Below are 24,825 nucleotides of genomic sequence, written 5' to 3'. Positions count from 1 at the left end.
ATTATAGTGACATTACTGTACTTTCTTCAAAACCTATTGCCAATACTGTTGTTTTTTCCATAGAGTAGAAACAGGATGATAGAGAAGGGATTTAACTATAATAGTAAATGTAAGTCTGTTTTTGCAATTTATTATAAATTAAGATTAGCATTGTAATTTTTACATGTACAAAAGATTTAAGAATTAATATTTATATGAATACAAAACTTTTTATTTTATTTACTTTAATCTCAAGTCTAATTATTACAACCACATTATAGAAATCGTAATGAGCTTTATAACAATCTATGATGTGCACAGTTTTGTTTGAATAAAGGCCTTGAAAATAGAATAATGAGAATGAATTTATGTGGGGCATAGTAGCTGAATTAATTCCGAGTAGCATCAAAAGCAGCTTCTTGACCAAGAGATGATTAAAGGTAATATAGATAAAACTCAGCGCATAAAACACAGGTTTCTACCAAGTAAACCACAAGTCACAACTCCAAAAACTGACTTAATGAAGTGAAAAAATCGTGTCTTTATATATATATATAAAACTATTTTGGTATATATATATATATATATATATATATATATATATAAAGACATAACCAAAATATATATTTTTGTTATGTCTTTTGTTCTTGGTTTGAGTTCTGTTTATATGTTTTAATTCAGTGTGGTTCTGATGAAGGGTTCTGTGAACTTGAAAATTAAACATGAGCACTGAATATTTTGTTTCTGTTTTTGTATAAACTTTAAAGTACTTAGAAGAGTATATATATATATATATATATATATATTATATATATATATATATATATATATATATATAATATAATATATATATATAATTACCTCATTAGGGAATTGTTTGCAATATGTAAGTCATACGTTTGTGTATTACTTTGTAAGAAGGCTTAGAAAGTAGATTACATTCTTATATAAACAAAAGCAAAGGACAAGGAAAAAGTTTTATTATGTACATTTAAATGTGACTATAAAATGCCATTTTTCAACATAGTCCACCATACAAATTAGGTATCTATCGTAGCAGTGAACTAGTTTTTAAATCCAGCGCTATAAAATGTTGTCACCTGAGACTTCAGCTAGGTAGTCACATTCTCCCGCAGTTCCAAAGTGCTGCATCGCAAACCGGGTCTTTATTGCTGGAAGCAGGTGGTAGTCGCTGGGTGCAAGGTCCTGAGTCAGCAAGTCATTATCTTATTCGTAAGTGTCCATGAAGCAGCCATACGCTGATTTTTATGGGTTTCTGTCAAGAGTTTCGGTAACCATCTTGCACAAAATTTATAGTAACCTAACTTCTGCGAAACAATTTCGGGAACAATAATAATAAAGTTATTCAGTGTGATATATAAAGTAAATTATCTACTGTGTTTCAATTCATTTTTATTAGTTTTGTATTTTTGAATTCAGTAAAAGCTGTCATTTAGAAATGAATGAGCAACGTTTAAAAATATGTTTACTAATTTACAGTATTTACAACAATGAGTTCACCAATATTCGTAGCGCTCGAATCATTGATTCATAAAATGTTTTTAGTAAATAAACAAAATAAAGGCTAGCAAAGAAACAAAGATAATAATGTACTGATCATTATTCATTAAAAACGGGCAACTAATCCTTGAAACATTCTATTTAATTCGAAAAATTAAATATCAAGTGTATAACAATAAGTATTTATCTATAGTAAATGTTTTAACAGATTCATATGCCATAGAGGATTTATAAGAATTTAAAACAAAACATTTGGGAAAAATATATTTACATTAATGTACAATTCATAACATTTAACTAAAAGTAAAATAACAACAATACATTTGGACATTATTGAGTATCGTATTTCTAAAATTAGGTTACAATTACAAGATTTGTTTAAGAAATATTGGAATTCTTTATTTATGATATGACGTATAGGGGAAATATTCAAACAATGGTAAGAAAGTAAAAACTATTAATTGAGGGACACAGACAGTAATAATTTAGGATACATTAATTTGAGTTGGAATTATTTTACACCAATTTTTGGAGGATTGGCCGCCTGCATCATGTTTTTTTATGAGATTTAGAACTCTATCCCTGTCCCAATGGATGAGTATTTTCTTTTCCATCGTGGTTATATTTTGAATCAGATATATATTTTTGGTCAAGATGCCCGATGTCATGACTATGTATTAAAAATGGCGATGTCGGTGGATGTATTAAAAATGGCCTATTTCGGTCTGATACATCCACATTTGACATATGGCTTGAGATTGTGGGGAAGCTGTTCCAAGTACAGATTTGAAAGAGTTTTCAGATCTCAAAAGAAAGCCGTAAGAATTCTTTCAAAATTAAACCCCAGAGAGTCGTGCAAATATGCCTTTAGGGAGCTTGGATTGCTGACCCTTCCCTGTCTCTATATTCTCGAGGTGGCCTTGTACTGCCGACTTAAATGCGAGTTGGTACGGGGCAGGGATGTCCACCAATATGGGACTAGAGGCAGGAATAACTTTCGAGTCGAACAGCACAGAACGGCAGCTTTCGAACACTTACCATCTCAAGTTGGAGTCAGACTAATCAATAGGCTCCCTGAGGGCATCAAACAACTCAATGAAACAAAACAATTCAAAACTCGACTAAAACATTTTCTTATGTCAAAGGCATTTTACTCAACTGATGAGTTCATGATGGGCCGCTGGGATGAAAATTTTTGAAATTAACAATAACCACGAAATCCCCGGTTCTGATACATGCAATGTAATATAATTCTTGTATGTATTTACCTTGACCAACATCATTTATCTGATGTACTTATTTACTTTATACAGTTATGTTGACGCATGCCATGCAATATTTTAATTGTTTCACGCAATAAAGAATATTATTATTATTATTATTATTATTACTAAATTTTCCGGTTCACACCACGTTAAAACAACTAACAGCCATGTTCAGTCACATATGTTAAACCGAGATTGCCATTAATACAGATCTGCTTAAAATACAGATGAATTAAGAATGCTGCATCATGATTGCAACCTAAATCGTAACCAATCAGCAATCAGTATGGCTACTTTAACACAGGCTGCTTCATGCTGACTTCTTTTTTTAAAATTATATCTTTGTTCTTAATCATGTCTAGTGTTTTATTTATTAATCTAGAATATTATTATATATGATAACAATTTAGAAGTGCATATGCAATACTAAATTAAAACTTTTATTTATTGTTATTTTTTACTTATAATCAGATAGATCACATTAAAAATATACCCATATTTATGAATAATAATTCTTTAGTTGACAATTTATAACCATTATTTATTTTACAGTTATAGTATGTTATAAGTAGATTTTCTCACAAGAGCTAGTAGTTTTGCATGGCAAGAGAAGTGCATTTAATAATGATTTGGTTATTTTACTAAAAGGAATGTATAATAACTTCAACAAAGAATACAGCATCAAATTATAAAAAAGCTGGCAGCCAGGTGATAAAGGAGTCACCACCATATTGATCTCTCGTTGGTCATTTTGGTCAACTTCAGCCAGTTACAGTTTCACACCCTCTCAACTAATCTATGATATAAATATATGTCTGTACGCAGGAGAGTCAATATATTTTAAGATTTATGTATTGTGTTGACAATGATTTAACACAATGTGAACCGGAAAACCTAGAAGACAGTTATGGCGCAGGTTGTGTAAGTCTAAGAATTAAAATATGGCTTCATCAAACAGGACACAGAAACAATGAATAATAATTGATCTTGTAAAAGTCATAAGTTCTAAGGCTAATAATTTTGTAAAAATTACAATTTTTCAATAAAGTGATAACCCTTGAACATAAGGTGTACTTAAATTAATATTTAATATACACTTTGTATAATTTTTCTAAATATGATGAATGTTTTAGTTAGTAGTAAGTATATGTCCTTATCTAGTTTGTAGTGTTGTACACAATAATTTAACTGTACAATATACATTACTACACTGAGACAGATAATGGAAGAATAACAAAATTACTACATGAAATAAAATAGTGTACACAGCAAAACTCAATTTAAAAGTACGGAAAATAAAAATGTTTTCAAACAACCATGACGTAAGCAAAGAAACTAAAGATGTACAGCAAAAGAGAGATACTTAGAAATAGAAAGGAATATCTTTCCTGGTTTATTTGAAACCAACAATCCTACAACATTTCTCAAAGTACTTTCACCTTCATCAGCCATCAAACTCATTCTACAACTTTCATTTTCTGTATGTTTTACCACCAGTTTCTTTGCTTACCAGTTTCACCAAAGATATAGCCGAATACTAGCCAAACATAGCTATTTTGAAAGCTTTGAGGGTTTCAACAGCTTTTCTCTGAGATAGTAGCCTATTAATAAGCTATTCATCAAACATACCGTACTGTAGCTATAAACAAAAACAGTTTTTAACAAAGCTCCTACATGTCCGGTTAAATCTTGTTGTAAAATTTGACTTAAAATTAAAAAGTTACTCTGTATTCAAATAATGTCAAATTTTTCTAACCACTATCCTCTTCTAGGATTGATATCTACATATTTAAAACACTAAACTGCAATAGTAACTCACGAGATCAATGTTCATTTTCATTAATACAAAACATGGAAATAAAATTATTAAATTTGTTAAAATAAAACTAATTATTTTTTTAGTAGGCACTTCATTGTTCGAATATTGTCTTCTTACTAATCCGTTCAAAAGTTGACTTTTCAACTAAAATATTACTATTGCACCTTTTATTATACTTACACTGAGTGTGTAAATACAGTGAGGATGCGTGCTGGAATACAGGATTCACATATCTTTCAAACCAAATGGTGCTTAGATTTTACTCTTTAAAACTGTGTGTATAAAAACCAATTTCTCACCATTAAAAATACGGGAACATCTGCAACAGATCAAATTTAAGTTGACCTCAGAATATTCTGATAATAAATAAAATACCAAAATATTTTCAACGGCAAACTGTATTACTACTTATATTAAGAAATACTAAGATATTACCTAACTTCAGACAGTCTGATGATTTTGTCAAGGGACAAAAGAGGTGATAATCGCATGAGGCAATGTCAAGGCTATATGTTGGATGATCTAAATGTTCCCATCCATAACAGTCAAAGACGTAAATTTCTCATGGTATCACCACAGTGCACCTGAATCTTCTAGAAATTGTGCTGAACTTGATGATACATCAAATTTTCAACTGATTTGACGTGTATCCTCTGGGAACACGATCAATACCAAATTGTTTCTGACCTCAGATTACTTAAATTATGTAACTTCTCTAAATGCAAAGGATGAGCTTTATTACACGTATTGTCTTAAAACAATGTTCCTCTGCTCACCAATAAGTAGAGGAATACTGATCATAGAAAGAATCTGTTGAGGAGCCACACAGGGAGTAGCCAGGACAACGAGTTGACAGTCAGTGTGCCACCTCGCCCACAATTCTCTATCTCCAACTCCTGTAACATTGTTATAACAATTAAGGTACAAGAAAATAGGCTTTGATTTAATAGATGATTAAAGCTAGTACTGCGGTAAAATGTGCTGAAAATTGAAATCAGTACTTGTATAAATAAAACATTAAATATATTTATTCTTTCCATCTCCATTACATAAAAACAATTGGAAAACAAGTATCCCAAGTAAACATAGAAGTATGATGTTTACTATAGTAATAATAGTATTGGAGGGGATGACTGATTGCTAGTAGACACGTGTGCCAGTGTGTGCCAGTCGGCCCTAAAGTTTTTGTAGTTTTCAACTGTTATTTTTCTGACAGTTTGTTTTTAGAAAGTGGTGCCATTACACGGGTAAAAACAATAAGAATTTTTTTATCGAGTCACCAAAACTTTTTATAACGTGTGTAGTGAGTAATTCGCTTATCAGTGCAATATTTCATGTACCGACCGCCGCCGCAGCTCAGGTCCTGGTCTAAAGGTGAGCCTGTCCAATTGTCTGGCGGAGCTGATAAGAGCTCCTTATCTGTGTCGTCAGAGCCCGGCCGCTCCGCTCTACATCAGCAATGCCTGCCACCGACATCGACAAGGTCGCCAGAGTTGACGCGACTGTCATCGCCGACCTCGTCGGCAAGCACCTTTCTTCTGGCGACGTCTTCGGCCAGTTCGTGACCCGCATCACCCACGAGTTGAAGGGTGTCGTCAAGGAGGCTGGGAGGCTGTGCGGGCGGCGACAAGCTCGGTGTGGACCTGCCTGCTTCCGCCATCTGCAGGTCGCACCGAGTCGGCAGCTAGCCCAAGCCTGGGCCCGACGGCAGGAAGAGGCATCGGCCTATTATCATTCGCTTCATCAGTTACCGAGGCCGGCGGACGATCTACAACACCAAGAAGAAGCTGGAGGGCACGGGCATCACGGAGCGGGAGGACCTGACGGCGCGGCGCCTGGAGGTGCTGAAGAGGGTTACGGCGCAGCACGGGGTCCGCAACACTTGGACCCAGGGCGGCAGGGCGCTGTGACTGGGCAGCGACGGCAGCAAGGGAGTGGTAACCCGGCTCTCCGATCTCCAACCCGCTTCTAACTGATTAAGTACAGCACTTTTTACCTTTTTCAGTTCCTCAATTTTCTAACAATGTTTTTTTTTTCCTTTGTTGTACTTGCTAACTAAACTTTCTTCGACGAAATTATTATTATTTTGTTTGAAGAATTTTAGTAGGCTACATAATTATAACTATTAATTTATTCTTTTCAAGATTATTATTAGATTTATTGTAGCATCAAACAAAATTTAAATTCACTACCATTTCATTTGTTTTTTTCTGTTCTGAATATAGATTTAATAATGTTCATTAACTAAATTTTCGTTGAAAAAGATTTTTTTTTCTCCACTTACATTTATAATACTGATGATTATTATAATAAGAGCCTGCAAGCTTGCATTCATGTTTTAATTTATTATGATTACTATTAGAGTAGTAATAATTGAACTTAATTTTAAGTTTATATTAAATGATAAAGTATTATTTTTTTCATTGTTATGGTATGCGTGTGTGTGTGTGAATGTCCTGACCGCAATGTCACTGTCGCGTGTACCGCCTGCCGCTCGCTGCCTGCAGTATCGCGCCCCTGCTCGCCGCTGCGCGCGGCTCTGACAGCCCCGTCCCGAGCGAACACCTCTCTGCTCTCCCTGCCCGCGCTTCTCTGCCGCTCTCTCTCGCTCCCTACAAAAATTCCTCAAGGCAGCCCACGTTAACGCACAATCACTGTTTAGTCATATTGACGAATTTCATTCCATTTTTGAGCCATTGCATACCGACATTATCTTTGTCTCTGAGACTTGGCTAAAACCAACCACAAGCGACAAGAGCGTTAATTTAGCTGGCTACAACATTTTCAGGAACGACCCTCTACACAAACGTGGTGGTGGAGTCGCAGTTTATGTCTAGTCTCAGTTTCCTACTTCCATCATATTCTTATCTGATACATCTAGAGAGGGACGGCCTGAATTTATGTTTTTGGACGTCAGTGTTAATGGGACGCATGTTTTAGTCAGTGCATGTTACAGGGCGCCCAATATCGGCCATCTTGCCGATTTGAACACACACTTATCGATCTTATGGCTCGTTACAGTCATGTCATTGTCTTGGGTGATCTTAACTCCGATTTGTTAGGGCCTACAACGTATGAAAAAACCTTTTTGACCACAATGTTTCAGTCATGTTACATGTGTCTGCTACCACTTCAAGCCACTCATCACACTGCTACAACTGACACGTGGCTTGACATCTTGGCTGTTTCTGACCCGACCCACGTTGCACACCACGGACAATTTCCTGCCCCTGGACTTTCAAAGCATGATCTCATTTTTTGTGCCTATAAACTCTATACCCCCAAAAATAAGCCCAATACTCGTATAATCAAATATCGCAAATACAGGGACATAGATCATGCTTCACTTCTCACAGATGCTGCTGCTTTACCCTAGCATGAAGTAACCACTGCCAATAATGTAGACGAAATGGTTACCAAATTTAATGCTTTTCTTACTAATTTATTTGATAAACATGTCCCAATCATAACTAAACGAGTAACCAAGGCCCCCTCTCCATGGATGAATGATTTCATAAGAAATTTGCAAAAGCAAAGGGATTCTGACTTCATAAAAGCTAAACGTTCTAAATCCACTCAAGATTTGGGAGGACTATAAACGTCTTAGGAATCACATGCAGCAGCAAATCCGTAACGCCAAAGTTAGATTTTATTACACAACGCTTTCAGAGCCTCAGTCGACTAAATCACTGTGGAGTAAAATTAAAGACCTCAGTGTGGAAAAATCCAATGTCAGTCCACCTGTTCCATTTGACCTCAATATTATAAATGATTACTTTATTAATATGCCCGTTAATATATCTGCAGCTAGCGATTATTTTGCTGAGCTGGAGGCTGCTCCTAAGGAAGCTGCTGGCTGCCAGTTTTTCTTTCACACCTGTGAGTGAGGCTGATGTGCTTGCTGCTTTTACGAGGATGACCAGCAACGCAGTCGGGGCTGACAACATACCTTTGCGCTTTCTGAAAGATACATTGCCAATCACCCTGTTTTAGTAGTCATTTTCAATTATTCTTTAAATTCCTCTGTCTTTCCCTTAACCTGGAAGTGTGTTCTAGTTTGTCCGTTGAGAATAGTTTCTAATCCGCAATCCGCTTCTGACCTTCGTCCAATTAGTATTCATCAACAAAGTTCATCTTATCTGAATACCTATAACATCTTATCTAAATGCCAGTCTGGATTCAGGCCTAATCACAGCACCACTACAACCCTAATTAACCCTTCAAGGCGGGAGTATTTAAATGCAAGCCGAACCCTGCTGCGGGACTATTTTTCCAGATCGCACCATATTTTCGCAAGCTTTTACAAAAACCTTTTTTTCTCGGGCTGTAGACACTTTATCAACATAATTGTTTTATTGAATTACAAAAAGAAAAATTAAATGCAATAACACTCCCGAAAATAACCTCACTCTAACCAAACAAAGATATATATACCCAACACGTTGCTGCACATTTCGCAATAACCTACATTATAAATGTAAGTTATACACACTCCTACGTGATTCTAAAGTTACAACACTGATTGGGACAACTATAAAATGTAGCTTGCCATTATATTATTCAACAAAATAATATTAAAAACACAAGACAACAATCACAGAACGCATTGCATAGCAACAAGTTGCACCGGCACGAACGATCAGAGTACGCACAATGTCAAGGTCAGATGCTCAGTTTTGTAAACAATACAGCTGTCTCTGTCGCACTCATCTTCGACTGCAAACAGCTGCAAAAGATCGACCAACTCATAGACAACGTATTCCATATAGCCCGAGTCCGATATAGTTCACCAAAATAACGACAGGTTTCACCACATGACGGAATGTCATCATGACGTTAAATACACGTCAAAACGCAGCTGACTACACTTTTGGGATGACGTTTTATACACGTCAAACCAGCTTAAAGGGTTAAAATCACCGATCACAGAAGCCTTCGACTGTGTTTATTGCCCCCTTCTCCTCATCAAATTGAAGAAATATGGTTTTCTCCGATGGGTGTGTTAAATGGGTCAACTCATATCTTCGTAATCGTATCTGGGCGACAACAACGTGTCAAAGAAGGGGAAACAATATCTGAATGGAAAACCTCAACACGGGATGTTCCACAGGGCTCTGTTCTTGGACTCCTATTGTTCTCACTTTACATAATGACGTCACATCTATTATAAGGCACTCTAAGTTTCATCTTTATGCCGATGATTTACAAATTTACATACACTGTTCGTCTGATGAACTGAACACGTTTATGCTTCTACTCAATCAAGACATTGAACCAATTGCTTGTTGGGCAAATAAAAATGGGCTGAAATTAACTGAAGACAAAACGCAGACAATGGTATTGGGAAACCCAAGATTGATCGACCGTTTCGACTTCAACGTTGCACCAAAACGTAAACTCAATAACCACGTACTAAATTTTCAAAACAAATTGAAAAACCTTGGTCTTTCTATGAGCTCAAGTCTTAAGTGGAATGACCAGGTTACGGTAACGTGTAATACAGTATTTGCTGGCATTCACAGTTAAAAGCGTTTTGCTTCACATCTACCGTTCATTGTCAAGTTATGCTGGTTAAAACTCTCATACTGCCACAATTCAACTACTGTGACGCTGTGATTAATGACAAGACTGTTGAGCTTTCGGACAGGCTTCAACGTGCTCAAAACTATCGTGTCAGATTTATTTTCAATCTCATACGTTATGAGCATGTGACTCCATTTTTCAAACCGCTATCGCTTCTGAAACTTCAACAACTTCGCCAACTTCACATTCTTTCAACTCTACATTCAGTTATCAAAAACAAGTCACCTGTTTACCTGACTGAAAATTTCAAATTTATTTCCGATATAAGTGAGCGACCTACGAGAAGGGGATCCACGTTACTGTCAATTCCTGTCTATCGATCGAACTTCTTCCGTAAGTCGTTCACTGTTCAGGCATGGCGCCTCTGGAACTCTCTTCCTGATAATATCCGTATTATAGAAGGTCGAGCTCGTTTTTGGGCAAAGGTCAAGGACTTGCTGGGCGGTCTGTAGGGGTGACGGGTGGCGGTGCTCGTGGCGTGCTTGTGGTCAGGCTGTGTGTTTGAGAGAATGAATGTAGCAATAACGACAAATTCTTTAAAAAGTAAACTGTTAATTTAAGTTTTAATTTAACTTTGTTTGTAATGTTTCTACATATTAAGCTGATAAATCTTATATTTAATTATTATGTAATATGTATATATTTTGGTTGATTTTTAAGCATTTATTTTAATTTAAAATTCAATTTGTTGTTATTTAAGGTCAACATTCAATGTACATATATATCTGTATATTATGTGAGGTTGAGTGGTAGAGAGGGCTAAATAGCCCTAATTCCGCTTCTTAAATAAAGGCATATTACATTTCATTTCAATAATGCTTGCATTTTATAAAATTGCTTGTATGTTTTAAATCGAAATTCACATCCCAAAAAATCACACTAACTATTTTGTTGTTTTCAAAGCTTGGTCCGAAAATTCACTAGAATTTTCACTAAGAAATAATGTTATTCTTAGCTTTCATTTTATTTTTAACTGTTGTAGTAGTTTTACTAGCTATTATCTATGCTGTAACAAAATCAACCAATTGAAATAAAGACCTAAACAAGTAAAACAAGGACTGAGTAAAAAATTATTTACAAATCCCAGTTCAACGCTGATTGTTAGGTTACTAATGAAATACTAATAATAAACAGGATCGTGTTACACTGGATTTTTGTGTCACTAATAAAATATACTTAGCTCTATTATTAAGTTACAATCTTACTAGTGTCGTCCACTCATTCATGACTCAGTCCTTCTTTTTGAAGACTACTGAAAATATAGCAAAATCTAGACAGTACCTGGGGGTGTTCATTGTAGCAGCCGGCCAGCCGTCTGCGCGGCAATGTGTTCAGGTAGAGTTTGACACATGGAATCTTAGGATCAGGCTCAGCGAGGTACAACTCCTCCTTGAACTCTGTAGTCGACTCTTTAGAACAGGTCGGGAACAGTGCCTTGACTACGATCAGCAAAAGGTTTGTGTGAGGTATCCTCCTCACAAAGTACGGCCTGGAGGATATTCACCATTACGTCAGTAGTAATTTAATTAAATAGTTAAGAAGAGAAAAATGTATTCCATTAATAATTATACTAGTATTTATAAAAGCACAGATTAATCTAATATAAACAGGACTATGAAGCCCTCAATACTACAAATGAGTTGCAAATGAGAATGCATAGGGAATTTAAATGCAGAGCTCATAAGGTAATGATTAATCCTTAGCCTCAATTGGTCACACAGGTGGCTGTGGCAGCACTCGAGGGATTATCATCACATCCGACCTATCAGCATGGCTCCAAATATAATAATAATAATTTTTATTTGTCATTTGAATTTTTGCAAAATATTGCCAATGTAAGAAATTACAAAACAGCCAGATCAAACAAAGTTCTATTACTACTTACTACTAAGAGCAACAACCGAAGGAAAGAAACTTTTAATTAATTTTAGACAAGACATAAATATTAAATAAAAGGTGTATTTTTAAAATGTAGGTAGGTAGGTAATGTTATTTATATTAAAAGTTTTGACCGTGCTATAAAATAAGGTTTTTAAGAACAAAGAATAAAACTTCCTTTTAAATGTAGTAATTCCAGTTGTATACAGTAATCATAGGTTTCATTATATTAAATATTTTGAGAGACAAAACAATGTGGCTATTTAAGGTCTTACTTAGTGGATAATATCGTATAACAGCATCAATGTTATCTTGTTATCATGTTTATGATATTTAATTTAAATTAAATTTGATACTCTCTTGATGATAAAGATGTAAATACTAAGAACAAATCAAAATAATTTAATTACAGTTTGAATTAGTAACTGTAAGTGAAGGAGGAGGAGCTCTTCTTATTGGATATATCAATTTTCTATTATTTTACAAAAGAAAACTCATAATTCTCCAATAATTTTTGTATTTGAACACAAGGCCTTTCGACATCGAAGATGTCTTACTGTTAAAGACAGAAATCAGTTTATCGAAATGACAAAATCTATTGAAATTACCAGTGAAGAATATTTAGTTTCATTTGACGTTACTTCTTTGTATCCCAATGTCCCTATGAAATGCACGTTAAATATTATCAAGGAATGGTTAATATCAATCGATTTAACACAAGATGAAATTAAGGAATACATAATGTTAACTGATTTATGCATGTCTCAAACCACTTTTCAATGCGAAAATCAGTTCTATCAACAGATTGAAGGAACAGCAATGGGGAACCCTTTATCATGTTTTATTGCAAACATTTTCCTAGCAAAATTTGAATTAAACGCGAAACAAAATATTAATTATTTCCCCAGAGTGTGGTTATGTTATGTTGATGATATTTTCGCCATATTTAACAAAAACCAAGACCTTCAAAATTTTATTAACCAACTAAATACATTTTATCCGACTATTAAATTTACTTGTGAAATTGAAACTAATTCATCATTGCCATTTTTAGATGTATTAGTGAAAAGGAATAATGGCGACATAGAATATGACATTTACAGAAAACCCACTTGCAACAACAGATACATACCACACGATTCGAACCATCCACCCTCCCAAAAAAGAGCTGCTTTCCACACAACGATTAATAGATTACTTACAACACCTTTAAAACACGATGAATACATGAAAGAAATAAGAAACATAAGAAGTATAGCAGCTTTCAATGGATACTCAACTAAATTAATTGACAGTTTATTAAAAAAACAAAAGAAGAATTTATCAAAAACATCGAGAACAACTTTAAAAAGTGAACAAAAGAGAAACGGAACTGGCAATCCATGAGTTATGGTCCATTTTATAAAGAAATTAAAAAAGTATTTAGAAAACATCTTGACATGAACACCAAATAAGATAAATAACCTAATTATAAATCCAAAAGATAAAATTTTAGATGAAAATAAAAGTGGCATTTACAAAATTAACTGTGAAGATTGTGATAAAATTTATATTGGCCAGACAAAAAGAACCATTAAAAAAAGATTTAAGGAACACGAAAGATATTATAAATACGGACAAACTGAAAAATCAGCTATTGCCAAACATGCATTTGAAACAAACCACACCTTTAAAAACTTTACATTATTAAAACAAGTCCATAAAAAAGAAGAACTCGACGCATATGAAACATTATACATAACAAATCATAAAGATAAAATATTAAACAATGATTTTGGACCGATTAAAAATTCACCATTCCTTTAAAATATAACTAAATTCTTTTTTGACCAAAACTTTTATACATATACTAATATTTATTTTATTTTACTTTTAACCATATCAATTTTGTATTAAGTTTTACTCAGCTGATATTTGTTTTAAATTGTTTCACACCTGATGATGGCATCTTCGATGTCGAAAGGCCTTGTGTTCAAACACAAAAATTATTGGAGAATTGTGAGTTTTCTTTTGTAAAATAATAGAAAATTGTAACTCTAAGTGTTTGATATTATTATTATGGATTGTAAGGCAACTGTAAGTAGTCCTTTGTACCTGACTGTCATGTATCATTCAGCCAAACAAGGAACTAAATTTGTATCTCACAATAAACACCTCATACCATACCACAGTATAAATTGTTTTTAATGAGTTATTATCCATGTACTAGTGTCACTGTAGTTGCAATACTGTACACTTCTATTTCATTGAAATAATAGTTTATTTAGTTCAGCTAAACTAAAAATCGAAAGAAATCTATATTGTCATTATATTTGATACCTACTTGAATGACATACGGGATGATTAAGATTTTATTGGCAAATAACAAATGTATAGTTAAACACATTGAGGCATCACGATCTTGCCTCATTTGACATGACTGGTCTCTTTACAAAATAACAAATGTATAGTTTAACACATTGAGGCATCACGATCTTTTACCTCATTTGACATGACTGGTCTCTTTACAAATAACAAATGTATAGTATAACACATTGAGGCATCACGATCTTGCCTCATTTGTCTTGACCGATCTCTTTACAAATGTTGTTATTTTATTTGATTAAATTCACGTTTTAAGTAGAATAAAAAATCACAATAGGTTAAATGAATAACATGATAAGATCAATGCTTCTGGTCTACCTGTAACAAGGATCCTCGTGTGAGTAAGACCTGTCAGCCTGCTTGTCAGTGCTCTGAAGCAGATACCTGTAGCCTGACTTGTCACAGGACCTGCAAGTTCGAGTAGACTTCACTGTCCTCACGTCTATCTTGGGCAGGGAAGTGGTCGTTACGTCCAACGTTTCTGTCTGTTGCGGGTCATAATAGTCTAGAACTGAAAAACATTCATACTTTTAACTTTATTGTTGTTAAGTTATTTAGTATCTATAGAGTAAAATAAGTTTTCTATCAAACATTTCCATCTGAAATGAGCTAATTAGGAAACGGGCTAAATCAAACTGGTGACAAAAATTAGAAAAACCAACACTCTTCCTTTTATAAAGAAAATGCAACAATTGTGAATTATTGCAAAGTGGTCATTTTATTTTTACAACTCGTTTTCCCCCCAAATATCTCGCTATAAGTCACTTTTTGGGATCTTAGAAACACATTTCAATAGCTGTTAAATTCTTTTTTAAGCCAACAAATAGCATATTTTATTAGTTCATGTCAAATTGAGCTGTTTACAAACTGGATCACTCTGAAGATAACTGGTTTTCATTGCATAAAGTTGTCTGTGGTCTAATTTGGCACTATTCAAAATTGAAAAGGATTCCTTTGACAGGTATCCCTCACCAAAAACTGGACTGGTAGGAAAATAGTAGTTTAGTGGCTGAATTTGATAGCGACTTACTTTGACTTTGTCAAGTCAAGGAATTACTAAAATGTAAAAGGTACAGTTTTTACCTGACTAAACTATTACACAGTGCGATACGTTCTGGCCATATCTGTCGAAGGCAAGTTTTGTCACTGTTCTTATTTTGTCCAATTGTAAAAATGAAGCCAATTTCAATTTTTTCATAAATTACGGTTTTTAATGGTGTTAATGAATTCATGTGAATAATAAAAACACAGTAATTGTTAGAATACTGTGTTTTTCATGCTGTTTATAACTAACTATAATGCATAATATCATGTCAATAGGATACCAAATTACAAATGTAGTGCAGAATCATTATTACTAAGTATTATCACTTTGTTGGCAACACTTCTTTCCTACTGATCATTTCATGAATGGAAGAAGATATTTACTACAAGGTTAATAATATCGTAACTATCCAAGATTACAGAAGAGAACTTCAATTGAATTTATTTTTAACATCCCAAGGTATTTTAATAGTAGAGTGGAATTAACAAATATATTAGTTAATATTTTCAATATGTCTTTAAGTATTTTTGTAATGTTAAATGTTGTTTTCATACTCATGTTTTTGGAAGTTGTGATATATAGATCTTGCACTTGCAATCAATGACTGAAAGGAAATAACTTCTGCTAAAGTTTAGTTTAAATGTTTGAAAATTATAAGCGTCAAAGATAAAAATTAAAAACAACAACAACAAAAATACAAAACAAATACAATTTTGCAGTTCTAGAATTATCCAAATGTTTCTATCGCATTCACACTGTTGTATAACACACACGCATACCATAAAAAAATTTAAATTGTTATTTTCACAAATTATATTTTTGGAAACACATATCAAGAAATGTTACCATCTTCTTCCGATGATCGTTCAGTGATAGCGGCCCAAACGTGATTCCAGTTGGACTCAACTATAAGCCAAGCTATCGTAGAGACAAATGATTTCACCAGCCAGTGCAGAAGACGGAATGGCTGCAACCATTATAACAAATTTGACATGTTTTCAAAAAGTAGCACAGTAGTTATACTCCATATTAAACTTTTCATTTTGACTTCATTCTGATCACTTTTTGAATAAACAACACATTTGTTGTCTGGTCAGTTATCACTTCAGCAGACTGCAATGTTTTATTAGTTTCATATTATAATAATCACTAGTATCAACCCTGTAAATGCCCCATATCAGGCGTTTTGTTCTATTCTAGTGCCCGATATAAAATCTTTTACATGGTTTTGTTATTACGTACCTTTAAAATATGCTCAAAATTATATTGATAAAGTATCACTATTTATACTAATCAAAAGAGGGATATTCAATTTATGTAATAGATAAACTCTGGCCATTTTATTTTTTTGTTACTATTTGTTTATGTTCTCGCGTATTCAATAAGTTACCTGGTTCCCTGTGCTATTGTTATTCTTCCAGTCACATTATTTCTTACATTTTTTTTATTCTATAAACTTAATTATGTATTTATTTAAATGTTTATTTACAGTAATATTTTATTCAAAAAGAGGCCATTTTCTTAAGTTAATTTTCATTAAAAATTCCATTTCTTAGTAGCCCTACTTCTCCCTTAGTACCTTTTCCTTTGATCTAATTACAAAATTATTCTCCTAAATGCCCATTTTAAATGTCTATAGATCCTTGTAGAGGAACCAACAGTGATTAAAATTTTACAGATATCTCAAAGGAAAATAAATTTTAGACACAAATAACCCAACCACAACCCACAGGCCAATCACACCAATCAAACAGCTTTTCATTTCAGCTTGATATTTTAAGGGACTGTAAGCTCTCTCTGGAAGGCTGTGGGTGGTAGGAACCTCCATCTAGAACCTAATAATTGTCTCTTCCTCATCACAATTTCCAGTTTCTTTATTCAGCTCACTCTAGGTATTGTCTCTGATTACACATTAAATTTAATCTTTGATAACACGTTAATCTTTAACAAGAAAAATATAACAAATTTTTGTTATGATTTTTAAGTTAATTCCTACATTTCAGACCTAGTGTATACTATTATAATGTTGTAATTCTTCTGAAATAAGTGTTGAGACATTATATTTTAATAGATAGTATTAGTGAACACCCATTTGGTGCAATATGCTGTTTCAAAAAGTATGAGAAAAGGGATTTAATTCCTCATATTTTTAAATCATAGCTACAAACTCACAGTTAATAGAACATCAGCAGCATTATTATAATGTGTGACTTCAAAGCATATCGCTTGGTAGTCAAACATGGGGATCTTCCGGAAAATCTTCTTTGAAGTCATGTCCTCCATGATTGCTCCCTCTTTGACTCCAAAGAACGTTCCAGTCTCCTCTCGGTTTTCAGAGACGACGATGTACCCATTCCCATCGATGACATAGCAATCGATCGTATCCGATGAACAAGGGGCCAAGCAGTCTTTGCACTGAAACAGATGACACTTCAGAGTACAACAAAAACCATTCAATAATAAATTATGCCAAGTCAGTACATATAGCATAAAGAGAATAGGAAGTTAAAGTATATTACACTGGGTGGAATGAATATGTAAATAGAGACAGTAACTATTACATAGCATTTTGTTGAAACAAAGTGAATAAATAACTGATATCACTAAGATGTTACTAATACAGACTATCCAGAACATACTAGTGTTGTTACTTCCTTAACATCTACAACACCGTAGTTATTACTGTACTTTTGTGGATTCTTGGGTTTCCTTCTGAGCCGCACAATAAGATGTAAGGCCAATTTCTCAATGAGACGTAAAGCTCAAATCACGTGTTAATCATATTTTCCAGTAATGACGCTGTAGGTTGTGATGTACTCTGGAAAAGAACAGTGTGCGCAGAACACTGTTTGTTCTAACACCCAGTCAATGGAACTCATTTAAAAGTCAAAAGTTTACTCCAAGTGTAATAGCTTCCGAAGAAAATCTAGGACTCCTTTTTCGACATAAAATCCTGGACCACCCACAGCACACGAAAAATTTAAATGTTTTTATTTCAAAGCTTCTTCTCATGTTTTATCACTTGCATGCAGAAAATCAGCAGTTGTAATGGAATAGAAACGAAGTCTAACCTACACCAGGCAATACGGAGCAATTTATATATAAAGGTAGTAGTTTTTATTAAGGTTTATTCACATGAATCTGGAGCAAATACTACAGGGTCTGGGAAATGTGAATCCAAATGCTATCCTTTGGTAGCACTTTACTTTCATTTTTATTCACAGAAAACAAAGTAATTGCTTTAAAATACAATTGGCTGTTGAACAATCCTTTTTACAAAATTGATGAGTTCTTTAAAAATGATGTATCTAGTCTAGTCTTCCAAAGTTGGTCTGTAGGTAGTTGTATCTGTATATGTTAATTGCTTTTATTTGTATTTATCTGTATGACGTAGCCTGTTGTACAAATGTGTATTTAATGGCGAAATATATGACTTATGACTTAATCAGCATAACGAATCAATCTCTACTTTTTATCCCCTCATCCATTAACTATAAATCTGTGAACTTAGAGTTAAGATAATCAATGAATCTAAATAACACTATTAATAAGTTTGTTCAGTTACTCACGTTAGACTTAGACGTGACCTCTCTGAAACGATCAAACAATGCCGAGTGGCTGAGATGGAAACCCACCACAGACCCGGGTGCCTCGTGGCCTCCGTCGCGTCGGAATATTGCGTAACTCGCAGTTACAGTCAAGTTTTCCACTTTCCCTGAAAATATGAAAGAAATCAGTACTTAATGGACCCATAAATTGTGCAATCGTAGTTGCTTAACCCTCTAACTGACTTACTGCTAATGTTTCATCAAATGTTAGGTATGGTTTTAATGGTTTTTGAACTTATTATTATGGCAATGATTGATTAATAAAAGACTTGTAAAACTTAAAATAACACACATTGAGTGATTTTTTTTAATAGTAAAGACAAAATATGCAAAATGGGTATTTTGGGTCTGGTACGCTTATACAAGATACACTGATCCCTCTAACTTCCACCCATGCTAATCATAGTTGATTTATGGAAGGTTTACTAAATAAACTTTGCTGTCAGCTTTACTAAATACCATTGATTCTCATAACTGAGATAATTACACAATGACTTACTTTTTTCTCGTTCTGAATACAACTAGCACATTATCGTTATCATAGCTAACGGTAAGTTTTACATCAGATCGCAAAAAATCTGTGATGTCAGATGTAGAAATCAAACCCGCAATTTGAAGGCAAACTTCTGTGTCCGAAAACAGTGCCTTAGACCACACAGCTATCCTGACTTGATGTCTTGAGTGTACGGATATATCACTTAAGATTTCTCTCCAACAGCGCTCACTCACTTATCGCTTTGGCAGTGTCTTCTGCGGTATGAATGTTAAAATTTACTTTTCTGATCCACTCACCAGAATCAAATGGAACAGAGAAGACAAAGTCCTCGTCATTGATGTAGTGCTGCAAGACAGCTGACCTGTACCAGGCTTCACCCACTGCTTTGTTGTTGGTCTCTCCGAACTCTCTGCAACATTCAATGGAACAATGAACACAAACCAGAGCTATACAACAGATTGTTCGTTGGCTGAAATAAAAAAAGAAGTCAGCTTTGACAGCTATCATTTATATGTGGAAAATTGATTATTGTGGATTGTGGCTCATACGATGTCATAAGGATGATTTTTTACGAAAGGTTATGGAACAAAAATTCTTATTTTGACTTTTAACCCTTTGAGAGCTGAATTATGATTTCTATGCATGCGTAGTTAAAAGTGGTCGGGGCGAAAAATTATTTTTTAAATTTAATGGTATACTATGCTACAGGAAAGACCTAAAATATGCCGTATGAACCTCTATGTGAAATAAATAATCTGTTTTGGTACCTAATAAGTACATATATAAAATGCATATATACACATCATTAACTCTGAGTGCATTATTTTTGGGCTTTTATACCCGGTATATGCTAGTGCTATTGTTAAGTCTGTGATGTTAAGGCCTAGTGTCCACATAAGACGGCAGGGGAAATGGCGGTGGTGGATAGTGGTGAGGAAAGGGGGGGATCAAATGTACTGACCTTGACAAGAGAAAGTGAGTGAATCACAAACAACTGAGAACATCCAACCAAGCAAGATTTCATCCAACATTACGCTATACAATAATTACACACTACATAAAGGGATCATCCGTTAAATGCTCACTCAGCAAATACTGCGTGAATATATATGTTTACCGCTCATAAGGAGAAATTTATTTGGCATATATTCCCATCATACGCTCTCAAAGGGTTAGAGTATTTCCTGAATGGAAATTTGTCTCATGGACTATTACAGTTTATAACATTTTCAATAAGTAACTATTATAACTGAACGATTATCTAAAAACTTATGCAACTAAGCAACTAATAGATATTTAATTGTGATGTCCATAAATATGAACAATACTATAATTTGTACAACTCACAGTTGATCCGGAGGCAGTTCTGTGATGTGCTGCCACCTGGTGAGACCACTCTGAGTCGCCACAAACCTCACTGAAACTCCGTATTTCTTCACCAAGTCCCTCCTGCAACATCGCAACATAGTATTATATTGAATAGCATAGTGATAGATAGATGATAAGTGAGTCATTTAATGATCTATCAATATCATACTCTTTATAAAATGCATTCATTTAACATGAATTTTATTTACTAACATTCTTTGTAGTATTATGAAAATTAAGTCAACCTTTGCTTGTCATGGATTAAATAGTAGCTTTTATTTCTAATTGGTAAAAGTCCTCATTGTTTCTTTTATTTCCTTTACATTTTTTTAAATTTCTACATAAAATTATCCATACATCTTTTTCCATCAATTTATTGACTGATCTGTATTAATGTATACAAAAAACTTGATGTTAACTAAATAAAGATTCAATTCAATTCATACTCAGAATGCACTGCAATTATCACACCCAGCAAGACATGTATAACTAACTTACCTAAGAAATTCATGATTTCTTGTTTGTTATACTATAACCTCAAAAAAACTAAAATCACAAAAAAAACACATGAATCAGACTAGAACTACAAAGAAACAATTGGTGTCCATCAGGAACACCCGAAGTCTTGACTCTTCCCTTGGTAAAAGCAAAACAGACCTGTTGTGAAAATTAGCCTCACAATCAGGTTGCCCCACCAGTAAGAACATTTTATTGTTTTATGATTTTTTATTTATTTGAAAAAATCACCCTAGTCTTAAATGGTGCTAGGGTGAAAGACCAGTAATAGCTTCTACAGTGAATCTGAATCATTTTCTGTGCAGTACAGAGTGAAGTCTGCTCCAGATCTTGGATGAATCATTGATACAGATGAAAAAATTGATTGATTGATTGATTGATCATCTCAGCCATTATACGATATAGTGGAAGGACAGCATTTAGCATTGGACACTTAGATATTAGCAACCTATCAGCAGAAACTAATCTAACATTCCTGTAATAATTATAAAATTCCCAAAAATTACATACACCTTTTTGTTTTATGGCATTGTTATTACATTTATTTCTAATATCTTAATAATCTAGATTACGTTTTAAACCATTCTTAGATAATCAGTGGATATATATTTTGCTATTACAACAAATTCTTGATTATTTGTAGGTAGATTATCCATGGCATGCACAGTAAAATGTTCTACATTTAAAAGATACATAAAACAAATTTCAATAAATTAAAGTAAATATCAAAGCTATTTACCAAAATTGTCTAAACTTAGTAAACGTAAACTATTGGCTATTGTACTTATTATCGGATTATCTGTGAAATTCACTGGTAAAGTTCTAGAATTTTTAAACTATTATATTCTGTCACCAATCTAAAAACTTCTGTATCTAGTAGACTCTCACTAATGCAGCAGATATCAGATCACGCTATTGTCGGATTAGTGAAAACACCGGATTATTGGAAGGCCATAAACAAAAATGCTTAAAATGTGTGCTTTATTACATCGAGCCCTATTACTATTAAATCAAATTACTATAACAGCATTTGTGTACTAAATTTAAATGAAAGGAATATTTTCTTTTAAGATTCTTTTTATGTCGTAATAATTGGTTTTTATCAGTGCTGTACCACTCTAGAAGTAAACCAATTTACCAATTAGATAGGTCTATTCCATTGGAGTAAAGTAACTTCCAATTTTTTTGTTTCTTGACTTGAAAAAACACGTACTTGTAATACTTTTTTTCTTGAGGCCTCTTTAAACCAAGAATGCAGCAAGAAAGAAGCAGACGCGTGACATCATTTTCTTCTTCACAAGATAGTTTTTCGCCCATCGTACTTAACAACGGAATTGCAAAATGCTTTTTGAACTATTCTAACCATCCTCACTTGCTTTAAAATCGTTTCTCTCCATTATTTTCTTATAGAATAGCTTTTCTTTAAGAATCTCCCCTGAAATTGGCTATCCTGAACTTAAAAAAACTTGCTCTTATTTAATGTTTTCCTAGCACTTTTCGTTGTTCTTCCATATGTCCATTTGCAAGGTTAGCAAGCCTTTATCTAATTTCTTTAAAACCTCGTTCTTATGAAGCAGAGTTAAGGTTTTATGTTTTCGTTTACAATGAGACATTTTTCACTTACTGTGTTGAAATATAAATTATGCATGAACTACAAAAAAACTGAGTAATCGTAAGTTGTTTGTTAATACAGTTTTTAGTAATGTGTCTCAACTTGAACCCCCCCACTTCACACCCGTCAAAATATGCCAAATTACTCGAGTGTCAAACTGGTGCAGTGGCGGACTATAGAGGGTCTACTGTAATTTATAAATTTATATGGCATAGTTAGTGCTTAATGACTAGGTAACTCCAAATGACCCTCTAGAATTGTTGGATGAAAAATTCAACTAAAACAAAACTGAGATATTTTCATCAGTACTTGACCAAATACAAGAATAGTATGAATAACAACCACATAAAAAAATCCCACAACTTTTTTGGAGTTATTATAAATGTAAACGCTTATATTTACCATTTACCACTTAATACCATTGATGAAATTTATCAGGTTATATACTTTTATATATATACACAGACAAAAACAAACCCCTGGTGAGGGTGTTTGTGTCCTGGTGTGGATTATATTACATTTTAGATTATACACCTTCCTAAAACAATAACCGTTGCATGATTAATAATGGTTAATAAAGATTATCATGGAATTCATTTTCAAATAAACTCTAACCTACCTATCTAAATTAAGAGCATTTATCTACACTTACTCAATATTGTTCTCCGGTGTCCAAACTGTATCTTTGTATGATGAGTCAGTGCTTTTAGCATCAAACACGAGGAGCTGCATCAACTCTACATCACCTGTGAAACAAACTTTAGTGTCAATATACCAGGCATTTTTCCAGGTGATTGTAAAACAGGTTAAATTGTAGCTACAGTCAACTGTTATTGACGTATGAACAGCAGTCAAAGTGATACATTGTATTACTCTCTGACTTAAGGATTGGATCAAGTTTCAATCGATATAGGGTTTTCCACACCATCTTTTCCACAAGATTCGAGTTTTGTCGAGTTGGAAATGATAAGGTTTATTCTTGTGTTCACAAATGTCTATTTCTCTCACGTTGATTCAAATAATATTGAGGAAAAATATTTGTTACTAATGTATCTTAATACTTCAACTAACACGAGATCAGTTACACAGATAAATCTTTTCACTGTTAGAATTTACATGTTGAGATACCCCGTCCAGAGTAATTCATAAAGAAGTGTTTAAGTTTGTTATTTATAGCAACAATTTTAATCAGCTATATATTATAAACATAAATTTATAAGTTTATAATATAAATGTTTAATGACATAAATCCCTTGTTCACTGATCTACCAATAAATAACACTGAACCAACAAGTGAAAACAACACAATCATTTTCCTCATTTCAACTCATTTTACAATATCAAGCATACAACATCCAAATAGTTTCATTAATATTCAAAAGATTGCAGCAGCAATCTACTACTTATTTCCAACCAAATAGAGTCTCAATTATTTAACAATAAATAACATAATATATCAAGTGTCACTACAAAAGAAAACCAGCTGATAACTCGAGAGTGGTGGTTAATTTATGATTTTGGAAAACTCATATCAATTGCCCTGACAAAGTAGGGTACAGGACATTATTCTGGCCAAGCAAAGAGATCTAACCTATTCTTTGAGGATGGATACTAAAGAAATTCACCTGGTATTGTGATGTTGGCACATTTCTTACCTTTATAGTGTAATATTAAAAAAGATAAGCCTTAACTTTGCCTGGTAAAATAAGACATCCTTTATTTTACTTTATTTACTAATCAAATTTATCTAATAGTATAAAGGTATCTACTC

The 24,825-nt window shown here is 33.6% G+C and overlaps 1 protein-coding gene across 3 annotated transcripts in view; it reads right to left on the bottom strand.

Annotated features, from left to right (window-relative positions):
- Nucleotides 1-924: 924 nt before the first annotated feature.
- Nucleotides 925-24,825, bottom strand: part of LOC124355236 (voltage-dependent calcium channel subunit alpha-2/delta-4-like) — an 88,307-nt gene continuing 64,406 nt past the window's right edge. For 2 of the 3 annotated variants that reach the window (XM_046806278.1, XM_046806279.1), the window contains 10 exons: nucleotides 23,707-23,800; nucleotides 20,906-21,007; nucleotides 19,855-19,967; nucleotides 19,024-19,169; nucleotides 17,627-17,869; nucleotides 16,301-16,421; nucleotides 14,728-14,920; nucleotides 11,449-11,656; nucleotides 5,361-5,480; nucleotides 2,896-4,903 (listed from right to left, as the gene is read on the bottom strand). In XM_046806278.1, the coding sequence (XP_046662234.1) occupies nucleotides 5,382-5,480; nucleotides 11,449-11,656; nucleotides 14,728-14,920; nucleotides 16,301-16,421; nucleotides 17,627-17,869; nucleotides 19,024-19,169; nucleotides 19,855-19,967; nucleotides 20,906-21,007; nucleotides 23,707-23,800 (1,319 nt within the window). In that variant the 3' untranslated portion in view covers nucleotides 2,896-4,903; nucleotides 5,361-5,381. Of the gene's footprint in view, nucleotides 1,308-2,895; nucleotides 4,904-5,360; nucleotides 5,481-11,448; nucleotides 11,657-14,727; nucleotides 14,921-16,300; nucleotides 16,422-17,626; nucleotides 17,870-19,023; nucleotides 19,170-19,854; nucleotides 19,968-20,905; nucleotides 21,008-23,706; nucleotides 23,801-24,825 lie in introns of those variants that run through there. The other variant, XR_006921749.1, reaches the window with a different exon arrangement.

The sequence above is a fragment of the Homalodisca vitripennis genome, chromosome 2 (genome assembly GCF_021130785.1).
Source record: "Homalodisca vitripennis isolate AUS2020 chromosome 2, UT_GWSS_2.1, whole genome shotgun sequence".
Lineage (NCBI taxonomy): Eukaryota > Metazoa > Arthropoda > Insecta > Hemiptera > Cicadellidae > Homalodisca > Homalodisca vitripennis.
Note: the sequence above shows the minus strand (reverse complement) of the source record. Positions and strands in the feature narration are given on the sequence as shown.